General features: G+C 47.2%; 1 protein-coding gene across 6 annotated transcripts in view; it reads right to left on the reverse strand.

Moving 5' to 3' along the window:
- Nucleotides 1-25578, reverse strand: part of AK8 (adenylate kinase 8) — a 132205-nt gene that overhangs the window by 26603 nt on the left and 80024 nt on the right. For 3 of the 6 annotated variants that reach the window (XM_023629214.2, XM_023629219.2, XM_023629221.2), the window contains 2 exons: nucleotides 25005-25079; nucleotides 22342-22483 (listed from right to left, as the gene is read on the reverse strand). In XM_023629214.2, the coding sequence (XP_023484982.2) occupies nucleotides 22342-22483; nucleotides 25005-25079 (217 nt within the window). The remainder of the gene's footprint in view (nucleotides 1-22341; nucleotides 22484-25004; nucleotides 25080-25578) is intronic. The other 3 variants (XM_070251989.1, XM_023629220.2, XM_070251990.1) reach the window with 1 other exon arrangement.

A 25578-nucleotide genomic window follows, 5' to 3' on the forward strand; every position in this document is an offset into this window, starting at 1 on the left:
GCGCTGAGCGAATGAACGACCTTCCCGTTTGCTGAGGTCCACAGGCCACCACCTGCAGAAGCCGAGCCCCAGCAGCAGTTGCAGTTGCAGGATAGCACCCCATGGCAAAAGAGACCCTCAGGAGCCCTCCAACCCTGTAGGCAGAACTGCCTCAGACCAATGGTCGTCTCTAATTCTCAAAGGTTTCCAAGCAAAGAGGTTTATCCCTCAGCTTCCTTTGGGTTTTTCTCTAATTGCCACCTTTACAGACACTTAAAAAGTTCTTTTCGTCCAGACTCTTACTGGTCCATTTAAATTCTGTTTCCCTTTGTTTTCCTCTCATAGGAAGTACCAAACAGCAGCTCACTCCTGTACAGAGGAGAATTATTCTCCCAAAAAGAAGCTCCCAGGTTCTAAAGAGAAAACTTCGAGGCCGGCAGGTCAAACCATTTCTTTCCGCAGCGTCTACTGGAAGGACGATGCTGGGCGCATGGCCCTGTCCTGGAGGGGTCCTGGGGTGTGGAGCTCTGCTCAGGAAAGCAGGGCAGGGAGTCGGAGGGAGGGGCACCCCTGAAACCTGCAGACACGTTTGTTCCGTAAATCATTTGCATACTTTAATAAAACTTTCACTGTTTTGGTAACAAAGTCCACTAACCACAGAGCCAAGTCTTGCCACAGGGTGGGTGGGGGAGGGTCAGCTGCCAGGGGCCACACTCCAAAAGGGAAATCGAACCTGGACCACCCACTCACGAGAATCACCAGCATCCTGCAACTCCCGACATCTTTCTGGCCAAAGGAGACGGCGCTGGATCGTCCCACTCTTTGGAGCTCCAAATGTGCTCTCGTAGGCAGTGGACATATCACCTACTTTATTTCTCACCACACCCTGGGGGCAGGTACCATCATCATCATGCCCACTTTATCAAGTGGGTAAGGGACCTGCCCAAGGTCGCGTGGCCAGTAAACGGCAAAGCAGGATTTGAACCCGGGCAGTCTGGGCCCTTAACTGCCACAGTAGTGTGTGGGGCAGGGGCTCTTCCCGACCACACAGCCTCTGGGAGCACAGCAGTCAGGGATTCAGGGCCCGTTCTCCACCCTGGGCGGCTTGCCCTGCACACCCCGGTGCTCCCCGGGCTGGCCTGCAGGCTGACCCGGTGCTGTGTGCCTACTGCTGTCCGGTCAGCGCTCCACAGGCCAGTGTGACCTCTTCCCCGCCAGCTGCACCTCTGCCCCTTGATTCAGACATCGGAGGGCAAACAGCTCAGGCTTGGTGTGAAGCAGCTACCGAAGGAGCCCTCCACGAGTGTGCTCGTCAAATTAACGTCGGCTTGCCCATAAAACGGCTCACTCAAAATCATTACCCAGCCTACATATGTAACTCACCAGATTGGCATCCAGAGAGTTCTGCCTCACTGATTTTCCCTGTTCTTCTAACTACTCCACAACTAAATGTTTCACAAAGCCATTCCCTCCCCAAATATTTATGTTCTCAGATGTTTATAAGCCTCTCTATCATGATCAAGATTTTATGAGCACTCGATACCAACTGTGAATTAAATACATAATTTTGGATCCATCAAATTCCAGTTTGGTGCTACATTTGTCTCTATTATGCCACAGCAGTTGCTGTGGGCGCCTGGCAGATGACAACTGAATGCGTTTGTCCAGGGGCAGCCAAAGAGACTGACATTTCAATCTGGAAGCCGCCACGGGGATTTGGTGCTCACCACCACAAGTGGGAGAGAGGTCACCGCAGCTCCCTGGCATGGTCAGAGGGTTCGGGAGCAAAGGGCAAAACTGAGGAGGGCGCCCTCCCACGCTCATTCCAACCAGGCCCTTTCCAATCCAGCCATCTCAGCAAATGAAAAAGACAGAAGAGAGGGAAAGAAAGACTGTGCTTTCTTCTGATGAACGGTACCAACTCTCTTCCAGAATGATCGAGCTGTGCCTGAGGGCCTGTTGGTTGATCTTGTCCTCTCTCTGAAATACTGTATAGAAGGAACAGCAGTTCACGGAGCTGGGACAAAAATGGTAAGTGCTACAGTCTGCTGTTCACAGTTGCCTCTTCTCTCTCACTGAACCGGATGGTACTTTATACCACGTGTACTAATAACACTGCTCTGCAAAGGAAGCAGCTGAGGCTCTGAAAGGCGAAGTAACTAGAAAGAAGTGGAGCTGGTTCCTGTCTCTGGATCTTTCCCCGTCTGTTCCCTCTGCTTGGAACGCTCTTCTCCCCGACTTCCCTTGGAGGCCTCCTAAGCACCCGTGGGCCTCAGAGCTAACTAAGGCGGTCTGCGTCATGATCAACTCATTCACTGCTCCTCTCCCGCTCTAGAGTGGGGCTCCCACCTGGAGGGTAAGCTGGTCTGTCTGTCCTGTTCACTGTCTCAGCACAGGGCATGTGCTCACTAAATATTTGTCAACTGACTTGGATTCACGCTTAAGCCTCTGACTCCAAAGCTCACGTCTTTAACACTAAACCTACCACTTCTAGAAAATGCCATGCCAATGCCAGCCAGCATTCAGTCCCCAGGGGAACTGAGCGGGCCTGCTTTCAGATGGAGCTCCATGCCCATGCTTCTCCTAGGACGCATGATCCTATTCTCGCAAAGGACGGATGATCCCGGCATGTTTCTACCATCAGGCCACAGGACGGGTGGCCTGAGCCAAGAGCGGAGCCCCCAGGGACTCACCTCCCTAGAGGCTAGACGCTGGGAGCACCCCCGTCACAAGTCAGCTCCTACCCGCTGCACGCGGCAGAGGTGCCGAGGCGCATCAGCTCCCAGCTTCCCGAGGAGGCAGCGCAGGTCTCAGGAGAACAACTTTCTTTCACGATTGGCCTTTATGATCATAAGCCTGTCATGTTTTAGCTGTGGCTAGAGGCTCAGAGCACTAAAAATTGAAATAATTGTCATTACTTAAATACTCTCCATATAAATCAAAAAGTAACTGCTGTGGGTAATACAACCATTCTTGAAAAGAAACATTTAGGCACATTTTAAATCCATCATTGATCCTAAGAAAAAAACACGCTCCCTTAAGTTTCACGGTGTTAAACATTTCCACAGCTTGAGCTCGTGGGTAGTGATTTGGCCAAACATGGGCAGCTCCCGGGGTTGTGACTCACGTTGCTGTCCAGGTACCCTCCCGAGTCCTGCTGTGTGGTGTCCCAAACTTAAATGAAGCCTTTGTTCCAAAGCAGACACCTTTGGTCATACAAGGCTTTATGTCCACCAGGGGAATTTGGAGCTCTCGGGCACTCTGGTAGCACCCACTGGAAATAAAAAACACAACTACAATTCAGCAATTCCACTTCTGGGATTTTAATTCTGTAGAGATAGTCTTAGGAGGACTCAGAGCCATATTTACAGGACATTTATTGTGGCACTGTTTGCAAAGTGAAAGAAAGAAAACAGTCTGAATGCGCTTCAACAGGGACCTGGTTAAATTAATTACCGTGTAGTCACGGGATGGAACACTACATGGCTATCGGAAAGAAGGAGAAGAGCCGTAGGTGCTCTATCCTTGTATCCCCAGACACACTCAGAGAACAGAGAAAGTGAGCTGTGTGTGTGGCATGTCTCCACCTATATAAAATCAACGCATAGATTTATATCTCCTTATTGATGCAGAGAAATTTTCTAGAAGAATACCTAAGAAACTATGAACAGTGGCTGCTTTTGGGAAAGGGAGTGGAGTTTTGGAGTGAGAAGAAAACTTAATATTTTCCCCATTTTTTTATTATGATATATACAAATAAGTTATATAATCATTCAGGCCACAAATATTTATTGAGCACCTCCTGTGTGCCAGGCATTATTATTTTAGGAGCTTGAGATATATTGGTGAATAAGACACAGATTCCTTTCCTAGAAGAATTTCTGTTCTGGTGGATGCATCCCATTTTATATCCAAGATATATGATCAATATGATCAGCCCACCCCCTAAGAAATGCATCCCCCCAATATTGATGAAACACTATGAATGTTCCTAACCAACCCCATACCTCTGTCTATACCCACGCCCGGAGGAAAGCGCCATGAGAAACATTTTAAACTGTCTGTGAGTGCCTAGACACGAGACTGCTTCATTTGCTTGTTTGGGTATCATGCTGTCTGTGTTCTTTTACGACTTGCTTTTCCACTCAAGTTTATCTTTCGAAGATCCCTCCACATTGACATGTGTGGCTGTGGTTTACGCCCTCCTGTGGCTGGACAGTGTGCCATCGTGAGGCTCTGTTGCAGCTCCCAGTGTCTCCTCCACGGTCACTGGTCGGTTTCCGCATTTTGTGTCACAAACTGTGCTCACACGCAGGAGTGTTTGGGGGAGGGGAAGATGTTACTTTCATGATTCAACGTATCTAATAGTTACAGGATTGTTTGGAGCTTTTGTTTCTTCTTATGTCAATATTGGTAAGACCTTTTCTCTGTGAATTTATCATCTTGTCTAAGTTTTCAAATTTGTCATCAACTTGTTCGTAATATTTTTCTTACCCTTTTTTATCCTGCTCTATTTACGGTGATGTCTCCATTTTTATTCCAAATACTGTTTATCTGTGCATTCTTTCTCTTTTATTGATCACTCTTGCTGCAGATGTATCAATTTTATTAATTTTGTCAAAGAATCAACTTTGCTTCCTTTTTCCTTGATTTCTGTTCCTGCAGTCTCTTTCCTGCCACTCTTTGAGCTTATTATTTTTCTAACCTAAGTCAGAGGCTTAGACTATTAATTTTCAGTTCTTCTTCTTTTGTGATTTATTTTTCATTGAATATCCATTTGCATACCTTAAATTTCTAACTCCTTTCAATTAAAAAATAAAAGTAATTAATGTTTTAATTGTGCATACCCTATGGCTCAGCAATTCCATTTCTATGGATTTTTTCCTAAGAAAATGACCAAAACAAAGGTATAAAGATATGTGAGTGTGTCCACTTATTGCTGCATTGTTTGTAATAGAAAAAAACTGGAAGCAACTTAAACATCTGCAAGAGAGGCATTTAAATACATTGTACTACATCTGGACTGTGTAATCTTCTACATAAACTGTTATTATGTAACAGTTTGCAGTGTGATATTATGCAAACATTTAATGAGTTATAGCTTGGTGTAATGATAAAGATGTCCACAACGTTTTATTAAGTGAAAAAGCAAGTTATGTAAGGACATATACACGATTTTATCTTTTGTTAAAAAAAGTCCATGTTTTAAAATTCATTGGAAAACAGTCTGAGTTTTAGTCCCAGCTACACCTTCTTAATAGTTCCTGAGTTGGTTCAACCATCTATTTATTGAACAGTGAGCACAATGCAGTCTCTGCCATCACGGAGAAGAAACAGTTCTGCCAGTGCTGTGAGGGAGACGGCCACGGGCCTGAAAGCACGTGGGAGGGGCCTCCAGGCAAATTTCCCCAGGAGATAACATCTAAATACTCAAACACACAACCCCCAGGGAGTAACGGAGCCACAGGAAAGGCAGGACAGTTCTGTGGACAGGGCCAGGAGCACCAGCCCCACCCTGCCACTCCCTGCCAAGAGACCAGGCTCTCAGCCTCTCTGAACCCACATTGCTCAAACAGGAGTCTTGAACTGATGATCTCTAAGGATTCTACACTCTGCAATTCTCTGCTAACGTTCCCCAACTGCAAGGTTGACTCGGTGCTGAAACTGAAACCTCTGGGGGAAGCTGGGGGCCTATCCCCGCACACTCCCAAGGGCAGGGACCCCAGCCTCGCACGCCGGAGGCGCTCAGTAAATGTGAATGGAAGGAATGGATAAGACAGTGAACGAATGGCTAAATGAGTGAAGTAAATGTACAAGGAACCGCATATCAGAAGGGCTCAAGCAAGATTTTACAGGAAGATTTTTCTAAAATGGTTCTTCAAGATGATCATGAGCTTGCCTCTAACACAGACAAGTGCTGAGAAGAAAAATCAGCAGACAGGGCTCCCATGTCTCACTTTTCACAAAGCCGAGCCTTTCTGCCCACTGCCACTTGCCACTCCCGCTAGGTAATCAGATCGCTGTTAATTAATAAAGCTGTCAGGTGAATCGTCCTCTCTGGTCATTAGTATCCTTTCGGAAAGAGAATCCTGCCATCACCACCCCATCTACCCCTTGGCTTGCAGCTCAATTAACTTAATGCTATGCAAATGAGAGGCTCTTCTCATCATTAGCTTATAGCCCACGAATGTTAATTGCATAATTGGGCCTTCAACAGGGTAATTAGACACAATTTTGTCCATTAGTCTTACAAGGCTAATTATTGTTGAGAGGAGAGGGGGAAGCTCCCAGAGCTCCACGCGAAGAGGGGCAGCTGGTTAAAGCAAACATGGACAGACCTCTGACAGTCCCACCCATCGCCCCAGTCCATCCCAGTCCATCGCAGGGACAGGCAAGCGAAGGAAAAGGGGACAGTGGGAAGGCCTCCGGCTCAGGGTGTGACTGCAAGGTGGGCGACAGCTCACCTCCCCAGTGTGCTGGGATGGAGAAAAGGAATATGGCACTTAAAAGCAAAACAAGTAAGACAGTGGCCAGTCTGGAGCCAGGAGGCCTGGCGCTGGCCCCCACTCACCAACAGTGTGACCTCAGGCAAACTGCCTAGACTCTCTGGGCCTCAGTTTCTCCTTCTGTGCAATTTGGAAGTTGCACTAGATGGTCTCCAGGGACCTTCGGGGTTTGACTTTCATGGATTTGAATCTCGGAAGGTAAAAAGCAAGCTCAGAGCCCTGGATGTGGTTGGGGGTGGACAGAGGGTGATGGAAAACCTCACCAAGGAGTGGGAGGGAGAGTTGGGAGAAGCCCTGGGCTCCTTGAACACATGCCCTGGCTGTCACCTGGGCAGGCATGGAGATAAGATGCAGACGTCTATTAGGAATCTGTACGTGTTTGCTCAGGCTGCCATAACAAAGCACCACAGAGGCTGTTAGGAGCTGAACGTGCCCTCCAAAATTCACGTTTGAGCTGTAACCCCCAGGACCTCAGAACGCGACAGTATCTGGAGACAGAGACTGTAAAGAGGTGCTTAAGTTAAAATGAGGCTGTCAGGCTGGGCTCTAGCCCAATCTGACTGGTGTCCCATAAGAAGAGGGAATGTGGGCCAGCCCTGTGACCCAGTGGTTAAAGTTCAGCATGCTCCCCTTTGGCAGCCCAGGTTCAGTTCCAGGTGTGGAACCACACCACTTGTCTGTCAGTGGCCATGCTGTGGTGGCAGCTCACACACAAAAAAAGAAGAAAAATGAGGAGGGTTGGCAACAGATGTTAGTTCAAGATGAATCTTCCTCAGCAAAAAAAGAAGAAGAAGGAGGAGGAGAAGAAGAAGAAGAAGAAGAAGAAGAAGAAGGAGAAGAAGAAGAAATGTAGTCACACAGAAAGACACCAGGGACACACATGCACAGAGAAAAGACTACATGAAGAGGCAGGAAGGGGTGACCGTCTACAAGCGAAGGAGAGGGGCCTCAGGAGAAAGCCACCCTGCCAACACCTTGATCTTGGACTTCCAGCCTCCAGAACTGTAAGGAATTTAACTTCTGTTGTTGAAGCCACGCAGCCTGTGTACCCTGGGGAACCAGTGCAGATCCCAGCAGGCATCCCAAACTCACCACGTCCAAAACTGAGCGGTGGTCCCCTCCCCCAAACCCGCTCCTCCCACCTCCTCCCTGATGGGTAGACAGGCAGCCCATTCTTCTTGAAGTTACAGCAAACCTGGAGTTCCCCTTGATGCCTCTTTCTCATATGCCCTCCACCCGATCTGACAGCATTTCAACTGCCTTTGAAATACAGTCAGAGCCTAACTACTGCTCCCCTGGGCCAGGGCACCAGCGTCTCCCACTTGGACTACTGCCACCTGCCCCCTCCTGGCCTCCCTGCTTCCGCCCTTGTCGTCCTGCCGACAGTCCATTCTCCACCCAGTAGCCCGAGCAATCCTTTTAAAACAGAAGTTAGACCCCATCACTCATCTGCTCAATGCCCCAGTGGCTCCCACCTGACTCAGAGGAGAAGCCCAAGTCCCCCAGGGCCCCATCTGCCTCTGACTCGTCACCCCTCACTCTTCTGCCCCACTGGCAATGCCTCCTCAATGCCCCTTACACTTGCCAGACATGTGCCCATCTCAGGGCCTCTGCATGTGCTATTCCCAGGCCTGGACGGCCCTTCCCAGATCTTCCTATGATTTGATTGAGCCCCTGCACAAACGTCCTTTTCTCAGAACGGCCGTCCTGGCCCCTTTCTCTGCAACGTACCATCCATCCTCTCCCTTCCCACTGCCCGGCTTCCTGCCCCTCCACCCTGCTCCACTCCTCTCCAGGAAGCCCAGCACACCGTGAGTCTGTGGGCTGTGTCTATGCTTTCTCACCCCACCTAGAAGGTAAACCACGTGATGGCAAGCGTTTTAGGTTTTGATCCTTTTGTGTCCCCCGAACCCAATAGTACCTGCCTCTAAGAGATGTTCCGTGAATATTTGTTGCTTATCTGAACAGAGGCATCCCCCAGCTTGCACAGGAGGAAACTGAGATTCAGAGATGATAAAGCCTGCCCAGCCTCACCCAGCCTGTAATTGGCAAAGCCAGGATTCCTCTGGCCTAACCACTGTCCTATTAAGCTGCTTCCTATCACAAGAACAATGTGTAAGTCCTGTGAAGGTGCAGAGTAAGAAGAAGAGTCAGGGAAGGCTTCCTGGAGGAGGTGGAGTGTGAACTAAGCCTTGTAGGAAAGATAAGATTTGGACGAAAACCCATGGTGCTCTGCAAGAAGACACATCATGAGAAAACACTCCGTGTTTAGGAAGCAGGAAGTAGGCCGATGTGTGGTGTGTGGGGCAGAGGGGGAGTGGTGGATGGGCAGAGAGGACACTCCCTCTCCTGATCCGCACCCCCCTCTCCACTCTGTGAGTGGGAGTCCTAGGCCTGGCAGGTCTTCTGTCGATGCCTGCAGTCCTTTCCTGGGATCTAGAACCAACGCTTTGTGAGACAGAGGCCCAGGAGCGAGAGGAGGGGCAACGTTGGGACCCCAGGACAGAAGCTCTGGGGAGGGGTCTGAGCCACCTTTGGGGGTGGGGGGGGGGTCTGGAATCTGCACAAACCTCAAAGCCACCAAGAAAGCCCAGATTTTTCCAATCTCAGAAAAAGGAAAGTTGAACTTCCTTTTCTTAAAAAGCTTTTTTTTTCATTAAATAATTTCTGCGACATTTAGGAAGGAGAGCGTCGAGCTCTGAGGCATCTGCACAGGCCTGGGCTTTTAAAGCACAAGGCCAGGCTCAACAGCTCAGCACGCTACTCAAGTCTCTAAGGAAGACGGAAAATTGAAGCACACTCGGACGCCTCCCCAAGTCTCCTACGGGTAAAGAAAAACAAATATGATTTCTCCACGTCATCTCGGTGTCTCCAGCCTCTTGTCTTTCTCCGGGAAATGAATTTAAGTTAACGGTCGAGCATCGAACCTGCCAAAAATGGGGGCATCTCCATCAGAGCTGGACTCAAATGCCAACTACCCCGGCCTCTGCTCTGTTAAAGGTCACCTGTCATTCTCCACCCAAGGCTCCAGATTGCTTTGCATCTCTGATAACAGGCAGGGAAGGCGTGTTTACCTTCTCAGACGTCTTACTCACTGCCGGCTCAGGCCCGACTGTTACTGGTTGGATAAAACCCGGTGGACCCCTAACAGGAGCTTAGAATCCACAGGAGAAAAAGAAATTGAGATGTTCTTCATCAATGAAGAATGCTGAACCTCGATGAGGGACTGAGGGAGTGCTGGGCAGGAGGGGGAATTCTTCTGACTGTGAAGGATACCAGATACTAAAATAGGAAATTGAGGAAAGTTGTCATTTTCTCCCAAACGACACATTTACCCAGAATGGTGTACGAAGACTAGGGGATGGCAAACTGACCCTGGAAATCTTTTGTAGGCCTCAGAGACAGCAGGAAAGTCAGACCCACGCTGCAGGCTGGACTGGGTGCTCTCAGAAAATTCATAGGAAAAAAATTTTAAATAGTTAATAAATAAACTGAGTTTCAATATACTATAGCAAGACTGCTAGTGGGTCTGTAACCAACACAATGACTCACCTAGGAAATGCCACGCAGCTCCCTCGTTATAAGGTACGTGCCTGTCTCCTTCTAACAGTTACACCCCCAGGTCCCCAGACACCCAGCACTCCCCACACGTCCCCGCCGCCTGCCCACGTCACGTGCCGTGCGGTGCGCTCTCCGAATCCTCGGCTGCCCGTTCGGGACCGCAGAGCTGAGCCTGTGGTGGCCAGGCTCCTGCTCTCTCTCAGGGAATTCACTGTACTTCTACACTCTGAAAGATCCTTGAGGCTGCCGGCAAAGAGTTCAAGGGTAATGTACATTTTTGATGTCTTTGTTTCAGAAGTAATTGCTCTCATGCTCTCAAAGACAGACAACAACCCTAGTAACAGACTGTCATGAAGTAAGTTTTAACCCAGGAAAAAAGCAGCCGACCCTCCACACGTGCTCAGAACCATCCTCAGCAGCCTTTGTCTGACGCAAACATTGGATGTGAGCGGTGGAAGGTCACTGGTCCCCAGGCAGGAGTGTAGGGGAGAACTCTTGTTTTCCACTTCAGCTCTATTTACTGAAAGAGTAAAACACCTCAGCTCTGGGGGCTGTGGGCTAGTGGCCTCGTCGCCACCATCGCTGGCCACAACCTTGGGCTCAAGGCGCAGGGGTGCACCTCCCTTCTTAACCCCAGGCCCAGTGACCCAGCCGCCTCTGAGAACCACTGCCATGCCTCCCCTTCCCCTTCCCACAAGGCTGCCACATTCCCATCACTAGCTGGTGTCTGTTTTTGCTACAACAAAGCACACTTGCTTTCGGAGCCAGGTCAGCCAGGGTGTGCTGTTGTCGAGCGCCAGTGGCTGTAAGAAGCGCTGTGGAAACTGAGCTGGAGGCATGGGAAGGTGGCGCCTCTGTTGCGTGGGGGCCTGTGTCTCGGGGAGAGTGGAGGAGAGAGCGTGGACCAGGTAATTGACTGGAGCAGCCCCAGGATGCTGGAGCACATGCTGGCAGAGCTTTCAGAGATGGGGGAGGGTCACCACACTGGGACTGACGGCCTTTGAGTTGAGTTGTAACCTCTTCAAGGCGGTCCCCAAAGTCAGCCTCGACCATGGAAAGGTGAAGAACGCAGGGTTAGGACAGCTCAGCCCTCTCAGTCCATCCCGCACAGGACGAGACAGGCGTGATGGAACTTTTCATGAGGGCTGTCTTGGCCCAGTTTTGAAAGTCATGGCTAATAACTCAATTCCCCTTTTGGGGCAGTTTGCCAAGTCCCACTCTGACCACTTCCCTTGTGCGGCTCCCACACTCCATCCGGGGACAGCCTGTATGCCCTGGAGCCCCCGAAATTATTTAAATTAGCCAATCCACAAAAATGTCAGCAAAACCTAGCCAGCCCCCCCCACCCCTTGTCAACATAAGCTGCCTTCCACAGCTCAGCTGCTGTCACTCTGTCCGTGGGTCCAATTCCCCACCTCCCCCACCCCCAACCAAGGTGGCCACACGTGGCAGCTGCCTCTTGTTTGGAGCTGTAAGTAACAAAGAGTTCTGCCTTCATCTCTCCGAGTGTCACTGTGTTGTGTCCTACCATCAAAAGAATCTTTAAATCTTATAAAACGACAGGGGACAGGTGAAAAAATTCACATTTTTTCAAGATTGGTTTCACGGCTCCTATACAATCTGCAAGGCTGTTCTAGCCTTAACATTTTCCTGTTTGGCTCTGTGGCATCTCTGAAAAGAGTGTGATTTTGTCTTTGTCTATTCGCAGGCTCATTCTCATGCCCCATGTGTCACCAGGTAATTAGGGACTGCCTTTCTTCAACTAGAGGGAAGCACTCTGCCCAGAGCAGCTGACGGGCCAGCCTGGGCCACAAAACCTTGCAACTGATATTCTAGCAAGGAATTAGTCTGACCTTACTTTTCAGAAGCTCTGATTTCCAAGGACAGGCACGAAGTTCCCAATATATTAGAATAAATATGGGCCCCACATATGCAGCCCTTGTACTGCCAGGCTCTGGGCAAAGTGCTTCCCTGTACCCTCGCATTTAACCCTCCCACCTAAGGTCCTAACCGTTACTGTCCCTGTTTTTTAGTTGAGGAAACTGAGGTGCAGAGAGGCTAATAACCTGCTGCAAGAAACTCAGTTTTGATTTTTACTCTGTTGACCACATTATCGTGGTCATATAGAGCATTTTCTAATTCATAAATCCTGCCCATGCACATTTTCCCAGCAAATGCGTACATGCTTCCCGCAAAGGATGAGGAAAGAAGGGCGAGGTCATTACCCCACGTGACAGTTAGGGAACCCGAGGCTTAGAGAGGTTAAGTGGCCCTCAGACTGCTCACCCAGGGACAGCGGAGCAGGATGGTCGGGGACTGGCAGCCAACTCTCAGAAAACTCTGGAGGCAGGAAGGACGGTGAAAACAGGTCTCTGCCAAATGTCGAACGAAAGAGAAGCAGAGGAGCCGAGCTTGGGTCTGCCCCTACTCCCCCCCCCGCCCCCCACCCCACTCTCTTTTCACCCTTGACCCCAGACGCTTTGCTGAGACAACGGCTACTTCCTCCAAAGCCGTTCAACATGAAGCTAAAGCCCTACAGCCAAGCGGACATCTGTCCAGAGGTGCCCGTGGAAGTAGTGGGCCCTTGTTGCACCATTGCTCATGTGACCAGATCAGAGTGGTTTGAGAGACCAGTTGTAGGCAGCGGCGCAGCAATGCTACCATTGGGGGGGGTCTTGTGGCTAACCGATCTTTAAGAAAGATCTTTCTTCCAAAAACCAAAGGCACCGTGGAGCACACCGGCAGTGATATGTATTCCAGCCCATGTCTGGTAAACTCTCAGATGATGGCAGCAAGGCAGGGTCACTCGGGTTCTATTAGCTCAATTAATGAGGAGTAAGATAAGGCCAACATCCTGCTCGTCGGGCGGCTCGGCACAGCGCTGGAGTAATGGAGTTATTAACCTCAGTCAGCCACGGAATTCTGCTGCTGATTCCAACTCCATTTCCTAGTTCAGGCCTCCATTAATGGGCTGTTTATTATCCCTAATCCACATAAGGATCAGCTGCAGAAATATGAGAGCTTCCTGGAAGGACCAAGTGATAATAAAAGAGAGAGAGAGAGAGAAAGAAAGAGGAGAGAGAGGCAAGAAATCCTCTCTATTTCGCATTTTAATTTTCTTGGTCCGACTGCTGTCCTCTTAAGAGATTACAGCGTCCTTCTCACTTTGGAACACGTTAGAAATGGCAAAGCCATTATCCAAGGGTTTCATTGTGTGGTCCTGAAAAAGCCTCACATGGAACTAAAAATAACCAGCTTTTAAATCAAATTAGAGAGCTCTGGCATGTAAATTATATGCCAGTTCAGTAGTTACTTTCATAATGTGCCATAATATTCCATTGCTTAAATTTAACATAGTTGAAACCAAGAAATCAAACCAGCATCCAGCAGACTACTTTAGCAGCATCGTTAAATGCCCCAACTGCAGTTTTCCAGTTTGCCTGGCTCTACAGGGACCTTCCTGGACAAAAGGCGATTTGTCTTTGTCTGTCTCAGGGTCATTCTATCCCACGTGCTGCCAGGTGACTAGGGGGCCACCTTCCCCAATTCCAACCCAAAAGGAGTCTTTAAAATGTTGTCTGTAGGTGAGAAAAGCAAACAGATTGCTATTAGAAAAGAAGATTTTTTTTTTTTGAGGAAGATTAGCTCTGAGCTAACTGCTGCCAATCCTCCTCTTTTTGCTGAGGAAGACTGAGCCTGAGCTAACATCCGTGCCCATCTTCCTCTACTTTATGTGTGGGACGCCTGCCACAGCATGGCTTGACAAGTGGCGCCATGTCCACACCCAGGATCTGAACCAGCAAACCCCGGACCCCCAAAGCAGAATGTGTGAACTTAACCACTGTGCCACCAGGCCAGCCCCAGAAAAAATATTTTTAAATAACAGTAAGTTATTTGTAGATACAGCAAATACTCTCTGACAGTCATCCCTTCAGAGTATAATGATATTTGCCATGTTTGCCTCTTTTTATGTAAGAGGAATTCAGACTCACATGGGTGACTATCATCATAAATGTTTTCATGCTTCTTAATGTGTAGACAAATCAGCAGCATACCTCTTTAGGGCTGTGAGTGTGTAGCTCATCAAGTGGGAACAGGAGAGAGGACAGACTGTATCCTACATCTGGAATGAGAGTTTGCCCCACCAGGAGGTGTCGGGGGGATCACACACAGAGCCAGCCCATTGCAGACCCCCGCATCCAGACAGCACTTTCCAATTGTCAATCGCCCGCACACATATTCCAGTTGCTCTCCCGAGCAGTAGTCCCGTCAGGCTAAAAGAGGAGAGGTTACTGCCCCATTTGACAGAGGAGAAAACTGAGATTAAATGTAGCTTTTTCAAGCCAGGGGGCCAGTGAGTAGGGATAAAAGCTAATCCCACACTGCAGAAAGGATAAAACAAGGAACTGCTCAGAGCAAAGAGCCAGGTTCAGGGCTGGTCTCTTCCATGTGGCCTGAGGCAAGGGACCCAGCTTCTCCAAGCCCAGGTGCCTTTTACTGAACAAACCTGCTTTATGGGGCTGTTGATCGGATTAAATGAGATGGAAAGCAGAGACACAATTGGCCCTGATAGATACCAGATATCATCATTTGTGCTGTCAGGATGAAGATGGTGATTAAAGACCGGGAGCAAGAGGGCTGGGAGGGGAAGAGCACGGAGACAGACCAAGGGACAAGGCGGGACTGCTTCACAGTAGAGTGGGCGTGAGCAGAAAGAGGAAGAAGGGGAAGAGGAAGACGAGAAAGGCATTCTTGTCGGCACCAGCAGTACCCTGGACGGAACATTCTGGGCCAGCCTCAGCCTGGGACCACCCGGATCACTGAGCAGAGATGTCCCATCCGGAGCCACCAGGGCTTGTCTCAAGGCCTGGCCCCGGGAAATCTGAAAAGCTTCCAGATCTGCTTATCTGGAAGGGCCAGGCTTGCTCCCAGCAGGCTGCACCTGGGTGTGGGATCCAAAGCCCTCCTGGCTTGGAGGTCGTGTTTGCCAGCCTGTGTCCCCTCGGCGGCTCCGCTCTCCAGCTCCCTGGAGGGATGGGCTATGTGTTTAGCAAAAGCCAGCAACACACAAGCACCAATTGGGAGCCAAATGCAATGAGAGATCTGTCACAGCTTTCCCAGGGACAACCAAAGCCCCTCTGGGCTCCTCTGGATGGAGGACACAGGCAACCATCTAGTTTAATAATAAAAATTCAAAACCATCACATTCTCAAAGACACCTATTGAGCAGTTTCCAGTTTGCACAAATAACCCGGGACACAAATGAGCTAATCTAAAATATCGTCCTAGGATGATTTCTTTATAGTCCCCCAAATTTAGTCCAATGGAATAGAGAAAGAGAGAAATACGAAAGAAAACAACACTAATAAAATTCCTGCTCTCCTTCCGCTGAGTTCCACTGCCACTGACTCAGCTAGGGCCCCCCTTTACTCTCTTTCCCAGGGATTTCTGAGAGATGCACCCACAGCTCTGACCTGGGACCTGTGCAGCTGGACGTGACCAAGCCCTTGCCCGGCCCCGCAGTGGTGCAGCCGGGGTGGGAGGAGGTTCAAGGCCACAGCTTGCCCCACCCACTCCTTGCAGCACTGAGGGGAAGGAGGATGCCAAGAAACCCAGTTCTGCCTAATACATTGAAACTTCCCAACATCAATCAGAATCCTATACTCCCTCTCTCTAGTAAACATTAATTTTAAAAGAAAATACTGTGCTACAAACTCGCAGCATGAAATGAATTATTTTCCAGCCGGGCAGAGGGCAGATCTCTGGATGTAGCCTTGGATAGTTCTTTCTTTGTTTCTTTCTTCTTCTTCTTCATTTTTTTTTTTTACTATTATTATTACGGTTTAACAAACTTTATAGCCCATTTTATTTGTTCTCAAATAACTTTTTCTCCTTCTTTTCGACACATCAATTACTTGGTTTGTTTTCCTCACTGTGTGATGTTGGAATCAAGAGATTGATACTGCTCCGTGGAATATAATTTAGTGTTATGTGCCACGGGTTTATGAGGTAGGAGTCAAACAAAACATTGCATTTGAACACTATCCATTTATTAGCTCTAGGAAGAGATTTATATGTGACAAGTAGACAATAACTTTGTTTTCTGATAAGCCAAAGAGGTCTATTTCTGTGTCCAATACTCAGAGTGGCTTACCCTTCTCCAATAACTCTATTTACTAGTGTGAATATATTTTAATAATAAAATTGATATATATGTAAATTTATTTTAATCTAATTTCATTGAACCCTCCTAAAAAAAAGAGCCTTTGCAGATTGTTTCCATATCTGAATTATAGATTTCTGTATTGTATTCCCAGATTGATTTCTAGGCTATAATTCTGTCAAGATTTCCTCCTGGTGTCAAAAGCAGCAACACCACAGCCAGAGCGCTTTATAATTGGCATCACAACCGAACCAGAATTACAGCCCTGATATCCATCCCAGTGCTGGGTGGGCTCATTTTAGAATATTTCTCTTTCTTAGTCTATACCTGGACTTGAAGGTTTATGGCTAAAATTACCTTCCGAAATAATCGTAAAAATGTTTAGTTGAAAGTGAAAGTGGGGGAAACGGAATAGTCAGAGATGAGAAAGGAGGAGGGAAAATACACCCTCAGTGATGGGAGAGAAATACTGAAAGATAATTAAACAGTGGCATGTAATTAAATCTACATTGTAAACAAACATCTTTTTTCCCTCTGCTTGTCCTATGCCCTAGGGTCAAATAAATTTAATTGGTATTATTCACTAAGTCTTTAGAAACTGATTTTTACTCCATGGTGAATGGAGAAGGATTTACTTGCAAGCCTGCCCTAAATCAAAGAGACTCTTGAATATTCTTCCCTGTATGGTTCTGAATAAACAATGTGCCTTTCCCAGCGCTCTCACAGTCCTGGCACAGTGCATAAAGTCAATAAATAAAACAACCGCTTTTTCCCTCAGGGCTCAGAAAAAGTGAGCCCTGGATTCTCGCTCCAGCCATGTCAATGACCTGCCGGAGCCTTCTTTAAAGTGACTGCTCTGCATTTGCCCTGATGCCTTTCATCCTCAGGTAGATGATGAGTTCACACAGAAGTGAACTCACTAACTCCGAAGTCTGTTACGTTACCAGAAACTGGGGGGTGGAATCTCAGCCTCACGGCACTGTGGTCCCTGGAAATGCACGGGCAACAGCGGCAGTAGGACAGGATGCTCAGGCTGTCTACTGGGTCCCAGCTGCCCTGGCACTAAACGGACATCTTGATCTCCCACTAGGAAGCTCTCCAGCGCCAACTCTAAGGATATAATTAAGACAGGCGAGGAGAACCCCACCACGGAGGGCAGAATAATGCCCCCACCGAGACATCTACCTCCCAACCCCCAGAACCTGTGAATACGTTACTTTACACGGCAAAAGGGGCTTTGCAGAGATTACCTGAGGACCTTGATGCGGTTAGATCATCTGAGGGGGCCCAATATAATCACACGGGTCCTTAAAATCTGAGAAGTGTTCCCACTCTGGTCAGAGAGAGATGTGACTACAGAAGAAAGGCCAGCACGTTGCAACACTGCTTGGCTTCCAAGATGGAAGAAGGGGCCATGAGCCAAGGACTGTGGGTAACCTCCAGAAGCCAGAAAAGGCAAAAAAAAAAAAAAGGGATTCTCCCTAGAGCCTCCAGAAAGGAATGCAGCCCAGCCAACAAAGTGATCTTAGCCCTACAGAATTGTAAGATAATCAGTTTGCACTGTTTAAGCCATCACATTTGTGGTAACCTATTACATCACCCATAGAAAACTAATATACCAACTCACGCTCTCCTTAGACAAAGTAACAGGCCTAGTCAAAGACAAATGATTTGCAAAATATATCCAGCTTGGGGTCCAGGTATAGACTTACAAAAAAAGTTCCAAAAAGTAAAAAAACAAAAGACAGAGAGAGAGAGAGAGAAAGAGAGCCAATGAATACCCTTTGGAAGAAGAATTACACCAGGAAACATAAGAACATTTTAGATAAAGCCTTCCCAGGATGCTCAAAATAATTTAGAGAGAACAGACTCTATGATATAAGAAATGAAAGAAAAGATGTTGAGATAAAATAAAAACAGGAGATGAAAGAAAGCTGACAAACCTAAGGGAAAAAAGCTAACGGAAATGTAGAAGCATTATAGAAAGAAAAAATAAATCAGAAGCAACACGAAATAAAAACGACGGAAAGCAAAGTTATCATGAAGGACAGATTTGAGAAAACAATACAGAAAAGAAAAGGAAAAGATAAAAGCCATGAGAAAAAAAATCATAACTATAGAAAACAGATGATAAATATTCGACATACACGTAACTAGTCTGTCCAAATAAGATCACCAAGCAAATGAACCAGAAAAATATTCACATATGTTCTAGAAGAAAATTCTTCTGAAATAATATAAATGGAAAGGATTCATAATGTCCCAGAGAAAAGTAATACAGAGAACCAAGACCGAGATGGGGACTGGTGAATGTAAATGAACTTCGAGAGAGGGAGAGAGAGAAAGAGAGAAATTCCATGATCATCCAGACAGAAGCGGGACATCACCTATAACGGAAAACAAACGTCACTGGGCTCAGATACCACTGAAACCCCAGAGGTGTCAGAGGACAGTATAGAAATGAGAGAAGATGCTCAGGGGGAAGAAATGCGAGTGAGGGCTTCTTTACTTTGCTAGATATTGTTTACAAATAAAGAGAACAGAAAGACATTCTCAAACATGCAAGAATTGAGGAAGTTTACCATGAATGTACACTTGCTGAAAATTACTCAAAGATATAATCCACTCAAACGAAAGATGAATCAAAATTGATAAATGGAGAGGTTGAATTATGTAAACAGCTGCTATTGAAATCCGAATCCAGTTGAAGAGAGAACTAAAAATAAAACTTCACAAGTATAGTAACTAGAGCTAAAAACAGTATAATTGTTGTATTTCTAGAAAGGAAAGCTTAGTGGTCTTAAACATAGTAATCTGTGTATAATAGACTGGGACAAAGAAATTTCAGAATGTATCTGTTCCTGCCTCCCCACCCCCCAAATGGAGAGTGGATGGAAGGGGGTGAGGAAGCAGTACATATGGGAGCACGTTTCCTTTCATCTTTCATAAGACAGAGTCAAGATATTCTGTTCCATTTCAGAATTGACAAACTGAGAAATACAAGTACAGTCAATTCACGTTGAAGAGACTGCAGAACTAGAAACAGACTATCTTCTAAGTTATTGGGGGGAGAGGAGAGAAACTAATAGCATAACAAAACCCAAAGAAAAGGTGGACCATAAAAAAGGATGGAAAACAAAACAAAAAAAACCCCACAATGAAGCATCAAATAAAGTGATAAAAGCAAAAATAAGTGGGATAAACTCAACTATTCAAGGAAAAAGAAATGCAGGTTGAATAAAAAATATTAAACCCCATTTCATTCTGTCCACATGACGACATAAAATAAGGGTAGTAAAGCAGGTGAAAGTGAGAGTAAGAGATGAGCCAATGCAATGAAGCCATTGGGACTGAAGTCAGCAAAAACGGCATATGAAAACATGCACCAAATTGTGTTTCCTCCCAAAGCCCCACAGAAAGATGACAGGAAAGGGATTTTGAAACCTAACTGACAAGGACAGAGAGAAGAGAGGAAGAGGAAGGCAACTGAAAATTTTTGATGCTGGAAAGCAGGTGGACCAGTGGCAAGCTGCGGAGACCTCAGCCAATTCAGCAGGAGGAAGAGCTGAGAACAAACCCAATCTTCACCAGAAAATCCTCTGAAGGTGCATGCACACGTACCGCCTTGGGACCTGTGGCTAAAATAAGGAGGATTGGGTGAAACTTGTTTAAGAAGAAATTAAGCCCCAGATCCCCTCCTCACTCCATCTAGCTGAGCAAATGCCCCTCCTCCACTTGGGTAGAAATGGAAGTTTTATTCTCTAGAGAGGATAGAATACAGGCTCTTTGGAATGAAGAATGCCAAGAACAGTTGAAAGTCTGAGGCTGTACGAAAAATAGGGGAATTAGGTGAAAAATATGCATACGGCAGGCAGTATGTGAGACCTCCTCTCAATTCCTCCCATTTCCCACTGTCCTGCTTCTCCCCAGGACCCTAGACCCTTTACCCTCCAGCAGGAGATTAGATTATTAGAGTCCTCTCCAGGGAATCTGAGCATCACAGACGAAAGGACCTAAAGATGTTGCCACTTGGTGGGAGGGTTCTGCTCAAATGGCACAAACAGATCATCCTACAGTGAAGACAAAGTCTACGGGCTCCAGTCTTCCCTTTTCCTGCTAGAATGCTTTCTGCTCCTCTGCCTGCCTTTGAGTATCTGCCAAAACGCAGGTGATGTGGCTGCCTCCCTTGCCAGAGCGAGCTCCGACTAAATAGCCTTTGCTTGTCTTCATTTGGGTGCTCTTCATTTATTTCCACAACATCTACAATTGTGGTGTGCTCTCAAGTTCAAGTTAGCAGAGGAAGGACAGAATATTCAATGATACTCAATACCCATCAATTGTTTTGGAACAAATGGCTAACCATCTGGGGAAAAAAAGAGTTTGATTCATACTGCATACCCACATTAAAATAAATATCTGATGCACCAAAGATTTAAATGTAAAAATAGTAGAAGAAAGGAAAGTCTCTTCAATAAATAGTGTTGGAAAAACTGGACAGTAAAAGAATGAAAGTAGGCCATTATCTTTCATCATACACAAAAATTAACTCAAAATGGATTATAGACTTGAAGGTAAGACCTGAAACCATAAAGCTCCTAGAAGAAAATATAGGCAGTACACTCTTTGACATCAGTCTTAGAAGGATCCTTTTGAATAGCATGTCTACTAGGACAAGGGAAATATAAGAAAAAACAAACAAGTGGGACTTCATCAGACTAAAGAGCTCCTGCACGGCAAAGGAAACCAGGAACGAAATGAAAACGCAACCCACCAACTGGGAGAAAATATTTGCAAATCATACAGCCAACAAGGGGTTAATTTCCAAAATAGACAAAGAACTCACATAACTCAACAACAAAAAAACAAACAATACAATCAAAAAATGGGCAGAGGAAATGAACAGACACTTTTCCAAAGAAGATATGCAGATGGCCAACAGGCACATGAAAAGATGTTCAACATCACTAATCATCAGGGAAATGCAAATCAAAACTACACTAAGATATCACGTTACACCTGCTAGAATGGCTATAATCACCAGGACAAAAAATAACAAATGTTGGAGAGGATGTGGAGAAAAGGGAACCCTCATACACTGCTGGTGAGAATACAAACTGGTGCAGCCACTATGGAAAACAGTATGGAGATTCCTCAAAAAGTAGAAATACCGTATGATGCAGCTATCCCACTACTGGATATCTATCCAAAGAACTTAAAATCAACAATTCAAAGAGATTTATGCACCCCTGTGTTCACTGCAGCATCATTCACAACAGTCAAGATGTGGAAGCAACCCAAGTGCCCATCGACCAATAATTGGATAAAGAAGATGTGGTGTATATATATATATATATATATATATATATATATATATATACATACACAAACACATATACACACAATGGGATACGACTCAGCCATAAAAAAAGACAAAATCATCCCACTTGCAACAACATGGATGGACCTTGAGGGTATTATGTTAAGTGAAATAAGCCAGACAGAGAAAGACAAACACCACATGATTTCACTCATATATGGAAAATAAACAAACATATGGATAAAGAGAACAGATTAGTGGTTACCAGGGGGAAGGGTTGGGGTAGGGATAAGGGGTACAGGGGCACATTTATATGGTGACTGACAAACAATAATGTACAACTGAAATTTCACAGTTATAAATTATTATGACCTCAATAAAATAAGATAAAATAAATCTTTTCATGTATATCTTAAAAGTCTCCAAGTTTATATAGCAAAAAAAAAAAAAAAAAAAAAAAACAGTAGAAGAAAACATCAGTTGACTTGCACAAGAATCCCAGGAGGAAGGGAACATTGGCTGGTGTGCATTATCATTCACAGGTGAGGAAGTTTAGGTGCAGCAAGGGGAGTGACAGAGCCAGGATTTGAACCCAAGCCTGAATCCCAGTTCACAGGGTACATGGGGTGGGTGGGTGGGAACGGGGATGACTAAGAGACATTCCACTTCATGAACATGTGACGTCTCTTGTCAACTGCAAGCTGTCAGACGGATCTCATCAGCTGAGGCCCTGGAGGGAGGGTGCCCAGTGGCAGGGACCTTCCCAGGAGGTGGCATGGCCAGGGCTGCAGCCCTGCCGGAAGGGGACAGCTCACCTGTTGGGCTTGTAGCCCAGGCTGTCCATCATGAGCGCCTGGTCCAGATCTCTCGGGAAGCCGTGCAGCACCCACCCTTTCTGAATGCAGTCCTGCTGGTTCAGGCGCTCACTTAGCACCTTCATGATGAGGCTGTCGGGGACTGCAGAGAAAGGAGGACAAGCCATCACTCTGCCATCCCAGGCACTCTCTTGACCCAACAGGAATGTGAGGGAGGATCTGTCGCCCGAGGGCTCCCAACTTTACTTGACCATGGATCGAACTGGTGAAGAGTTGGGTTTAGATGGACAAGGCTGTGGGTGCCCATTTCCCAGGTCCCTCCGAGGTCCCAGCAATGGGAAGAACAAGGCTGCCTGAGAAGGGAAAAGCATTGGGTGACCTTGACCTTGAGCTTTCCTTCACCTTGACAAGATACCACGCCCACCGGCAGCCCAGGTCGTTCCCAGCCCTCCAGTGATCTGTGGGCAGTGTCTCCTCCCAGGATCCAGTTTTTGCAGCAAGACTCTTCCTGGAAGCACACCAGGCCCCAGCTGAAGATTCAGTTTTCCTCAGTGGGATCGCACTGGTACCCCCACTGCTCTCTGCTAATTTGTGATGCACAAGCAACCTCTGTTTCTCTCCTTCCCCCAGTTCCTCCCTCCTTGATGTTTAGAATCAAATCTCTCTCAAGAACCACAGCTCTAGCTATAACCAGAGATGAAATAGAGTCTTAGGGAGAATGAGATATTGAGAAGCCTCTTGTTTACATTACCACAATTGACATTTTCCTGAAATTTATACCTCTCTTCTCAGACTCATTAAATGTCCTATGTTGCTAATGTACTGCGTTCTAGCAATTTGCACTGCATTTCCTGCACTTTGCACTCATTTTTCCAGAAATACTTGGTAAATATTACCATTGTTTGCTATGAATGTGGGCCCCACGACAAGCTGGCTTCCTAGAGCTGCAATGACAGCTTTTGGCACCTTCTCTGGAGATGCCCAGTTCCCCTCCTACCAGCCAGCCATGGGTCGGGCAAGTGGCCCTGATGCACATGTCTGAAACCTTCCGAACGGTTGACAGCCAGGTGAACATGGGGCGAGGGGCTTCGGAAAAGTCACCAATAGCTGCTCTCCTCCATGGCCATGACATGCTGGGTTACTCTCTTGTCACCAAAGAACCATAAACCCTATTCTAAGTAATTTGCATTTCCCTGAATTTATTCTTTCTCACATCTTTCAGCCTTTCTTCCCCAGTCCCTAGGAAAGAGCAGAAAAGGAATTTCGCTCGAATGAGGACGTTTGCCTATCTAACACGAGTGAGAAGTTGATACAGCTAATCCCGTCTCTTCCCCTGCTTAAGCCTGCAGTGGCTCCCCAGTGCTCTGAGGATAAGAGCAGTCCCCTCCTCCAGGGCCAGCTGGACCTTGCAAGGTCCTGCCTCCCTCCCAGGCGTCTCTCCCCCAGCCTTTCACCTCCCTTTGAACACACCAGTCCCGCCATTCATAACATCCTTCCCCGACGCCTTGCCTGGGACAAGCTTTTGAACCCAGCCGTTGGGCCCGGCAGGATGTCCCCTCTGAGGACGGCCCCCAGCCTGGGTTAGCATCTGTGCTTCCCCTGCGCCTGGCCACTCTCCGGCTAATTCTCTGTGTAATGTCTGCCTCTCCGGAAAGACAGTGGGTTCCATGAGAACACAGGACTGTGCCCACCTCATTTTTCCATAATTAACACAGTGCCCAGCACATAGTAGGTGTGGAATAAATAGACAGGAGCCTTCCCTTTCCGAAGGTTCATGGCAGCTAACCAAACTTGTTAAAACCAACTTGACCAGACTTTGGGGATCCCAGGTGGTAGAGGGGAGGGCACATGGGCTTGAGGCGCCCACAAGTCTAAGGTCTTGTCTCAGCCCTGCCCTTTGGTGCCGAACGACCTCCAGTTGGTCACTCAACCTCTCCAAGTTTCAGCTTCCTCATCTGCCAAAAGAGGACATTAGGGTCTGTCCCCACAGAGTTCACACTGCAGATACAGTTCCAGGAAGGTGGAGACACTCAGAGATGGTGGCTGCTATCTTTCGATTCAGGAGATGGACGTTGGGAAACAATGTTTTCAACATTTTCATGCTTCCCTCATGATCAGGGTGTGCTGGCCCCTGAAATAAAGGATGACTGATTTTAAACAAGACTTGCAGTTAAAGATAGAGACCTCTGGGAAGAGTGAGGGACCTCTGTCCCGACTCCTTCGTTTACATGCCAGTGCCCTCCCCTCCTCTCTCCAGGGGTTGTTTACATTCAGGGCAAAGGCCAGGCGGGGGGAAGGGCAGCTGTGCCAGTGCCCTCTCTAAGCTCCAGAAGCCATAATTTCAGGGCTCCTCTCCCGCGCTACCGATCCCTGTGCGTGCAGGGCGCACAGGCTCTCACCACAGCTCCCTGTGCAGATCTGGGGTGTGCGGAGCCAGCGCTAAGATTACTGTGTGAATAAATAATAGGTCTGTTCTCTGATCCAGAAACCCCATGTTTTCTGTCAGGATAAATAAATATAGATTTAAAACAATGTGGGTTACGAATCTGCCATGGAGCTTTCCAATCCAGGTCTACCCCAGAATATTTACGGATGTTTTCACCTAAGTAAGAAACTAACACTGAAATGAGCCTTCCCCAGTGGTTCAGCCAGTGGATACTTACGGAGCATTCGTGCTGTGCCAGGCACTGCGTTACACGGCAAGGAGCCAAGGGCCCCGCCCTCCTGAAGTTTATATTCTAGTGGAGGAGGGAGACAATATACGGATAAATAAATTACCATTTCAGAGAGTCATCTATGAACAAATAAATAAACCAGTGGTGGGAGGCTGCTGGTTTGACTGCGTCCAGGATGGCCTCTGAGGAGGTGACATTTGGATGAGATCTGAACGGCAAGTCCAACCACGCAAAGACCTGGGGAGGATGTTCTAAGCAGAGAGGATGGCAGGGGCAAAGGCCCCGAGGCTGGAATGATCCTGGCACATTCAAGGACTGGAGAAAGGGCAGTGTAGCTGGAGCAGAGCAGTCTGTGGGAAGTGAGGGTGGGAGAGGCCCTGCCAGGTCTTCAGGAAGGAAGGGGACCTGGGCCACACCCAGGCCGTGTTGGGAACGATCATGTAACAGCCCTCAGTGCATATTTATGGAATGGACACATGGGGCCTGTTCTTAGGATCCTGAGCTACAAAGCCCAGGAACACGCCCTTTGCCACATTTGCACATGGAAAGCACGTCTTGTGGG

The sequence above is a fragment of the Equus caballus genome, chromosome 25 (assembly GCF_041296265.1).
Source record: "Equus caballus isolate H_3958 breed thoroughbred chromosome 25, TB-T2T, whole genome shotgun sequence".
Classification (NCBI taxonomy): domain Eukaryota; kingdom Metazoa; phylum Chordata; class Mammalia; order Perissodactyla; family Equidae; genus Equus; species Equus caballus.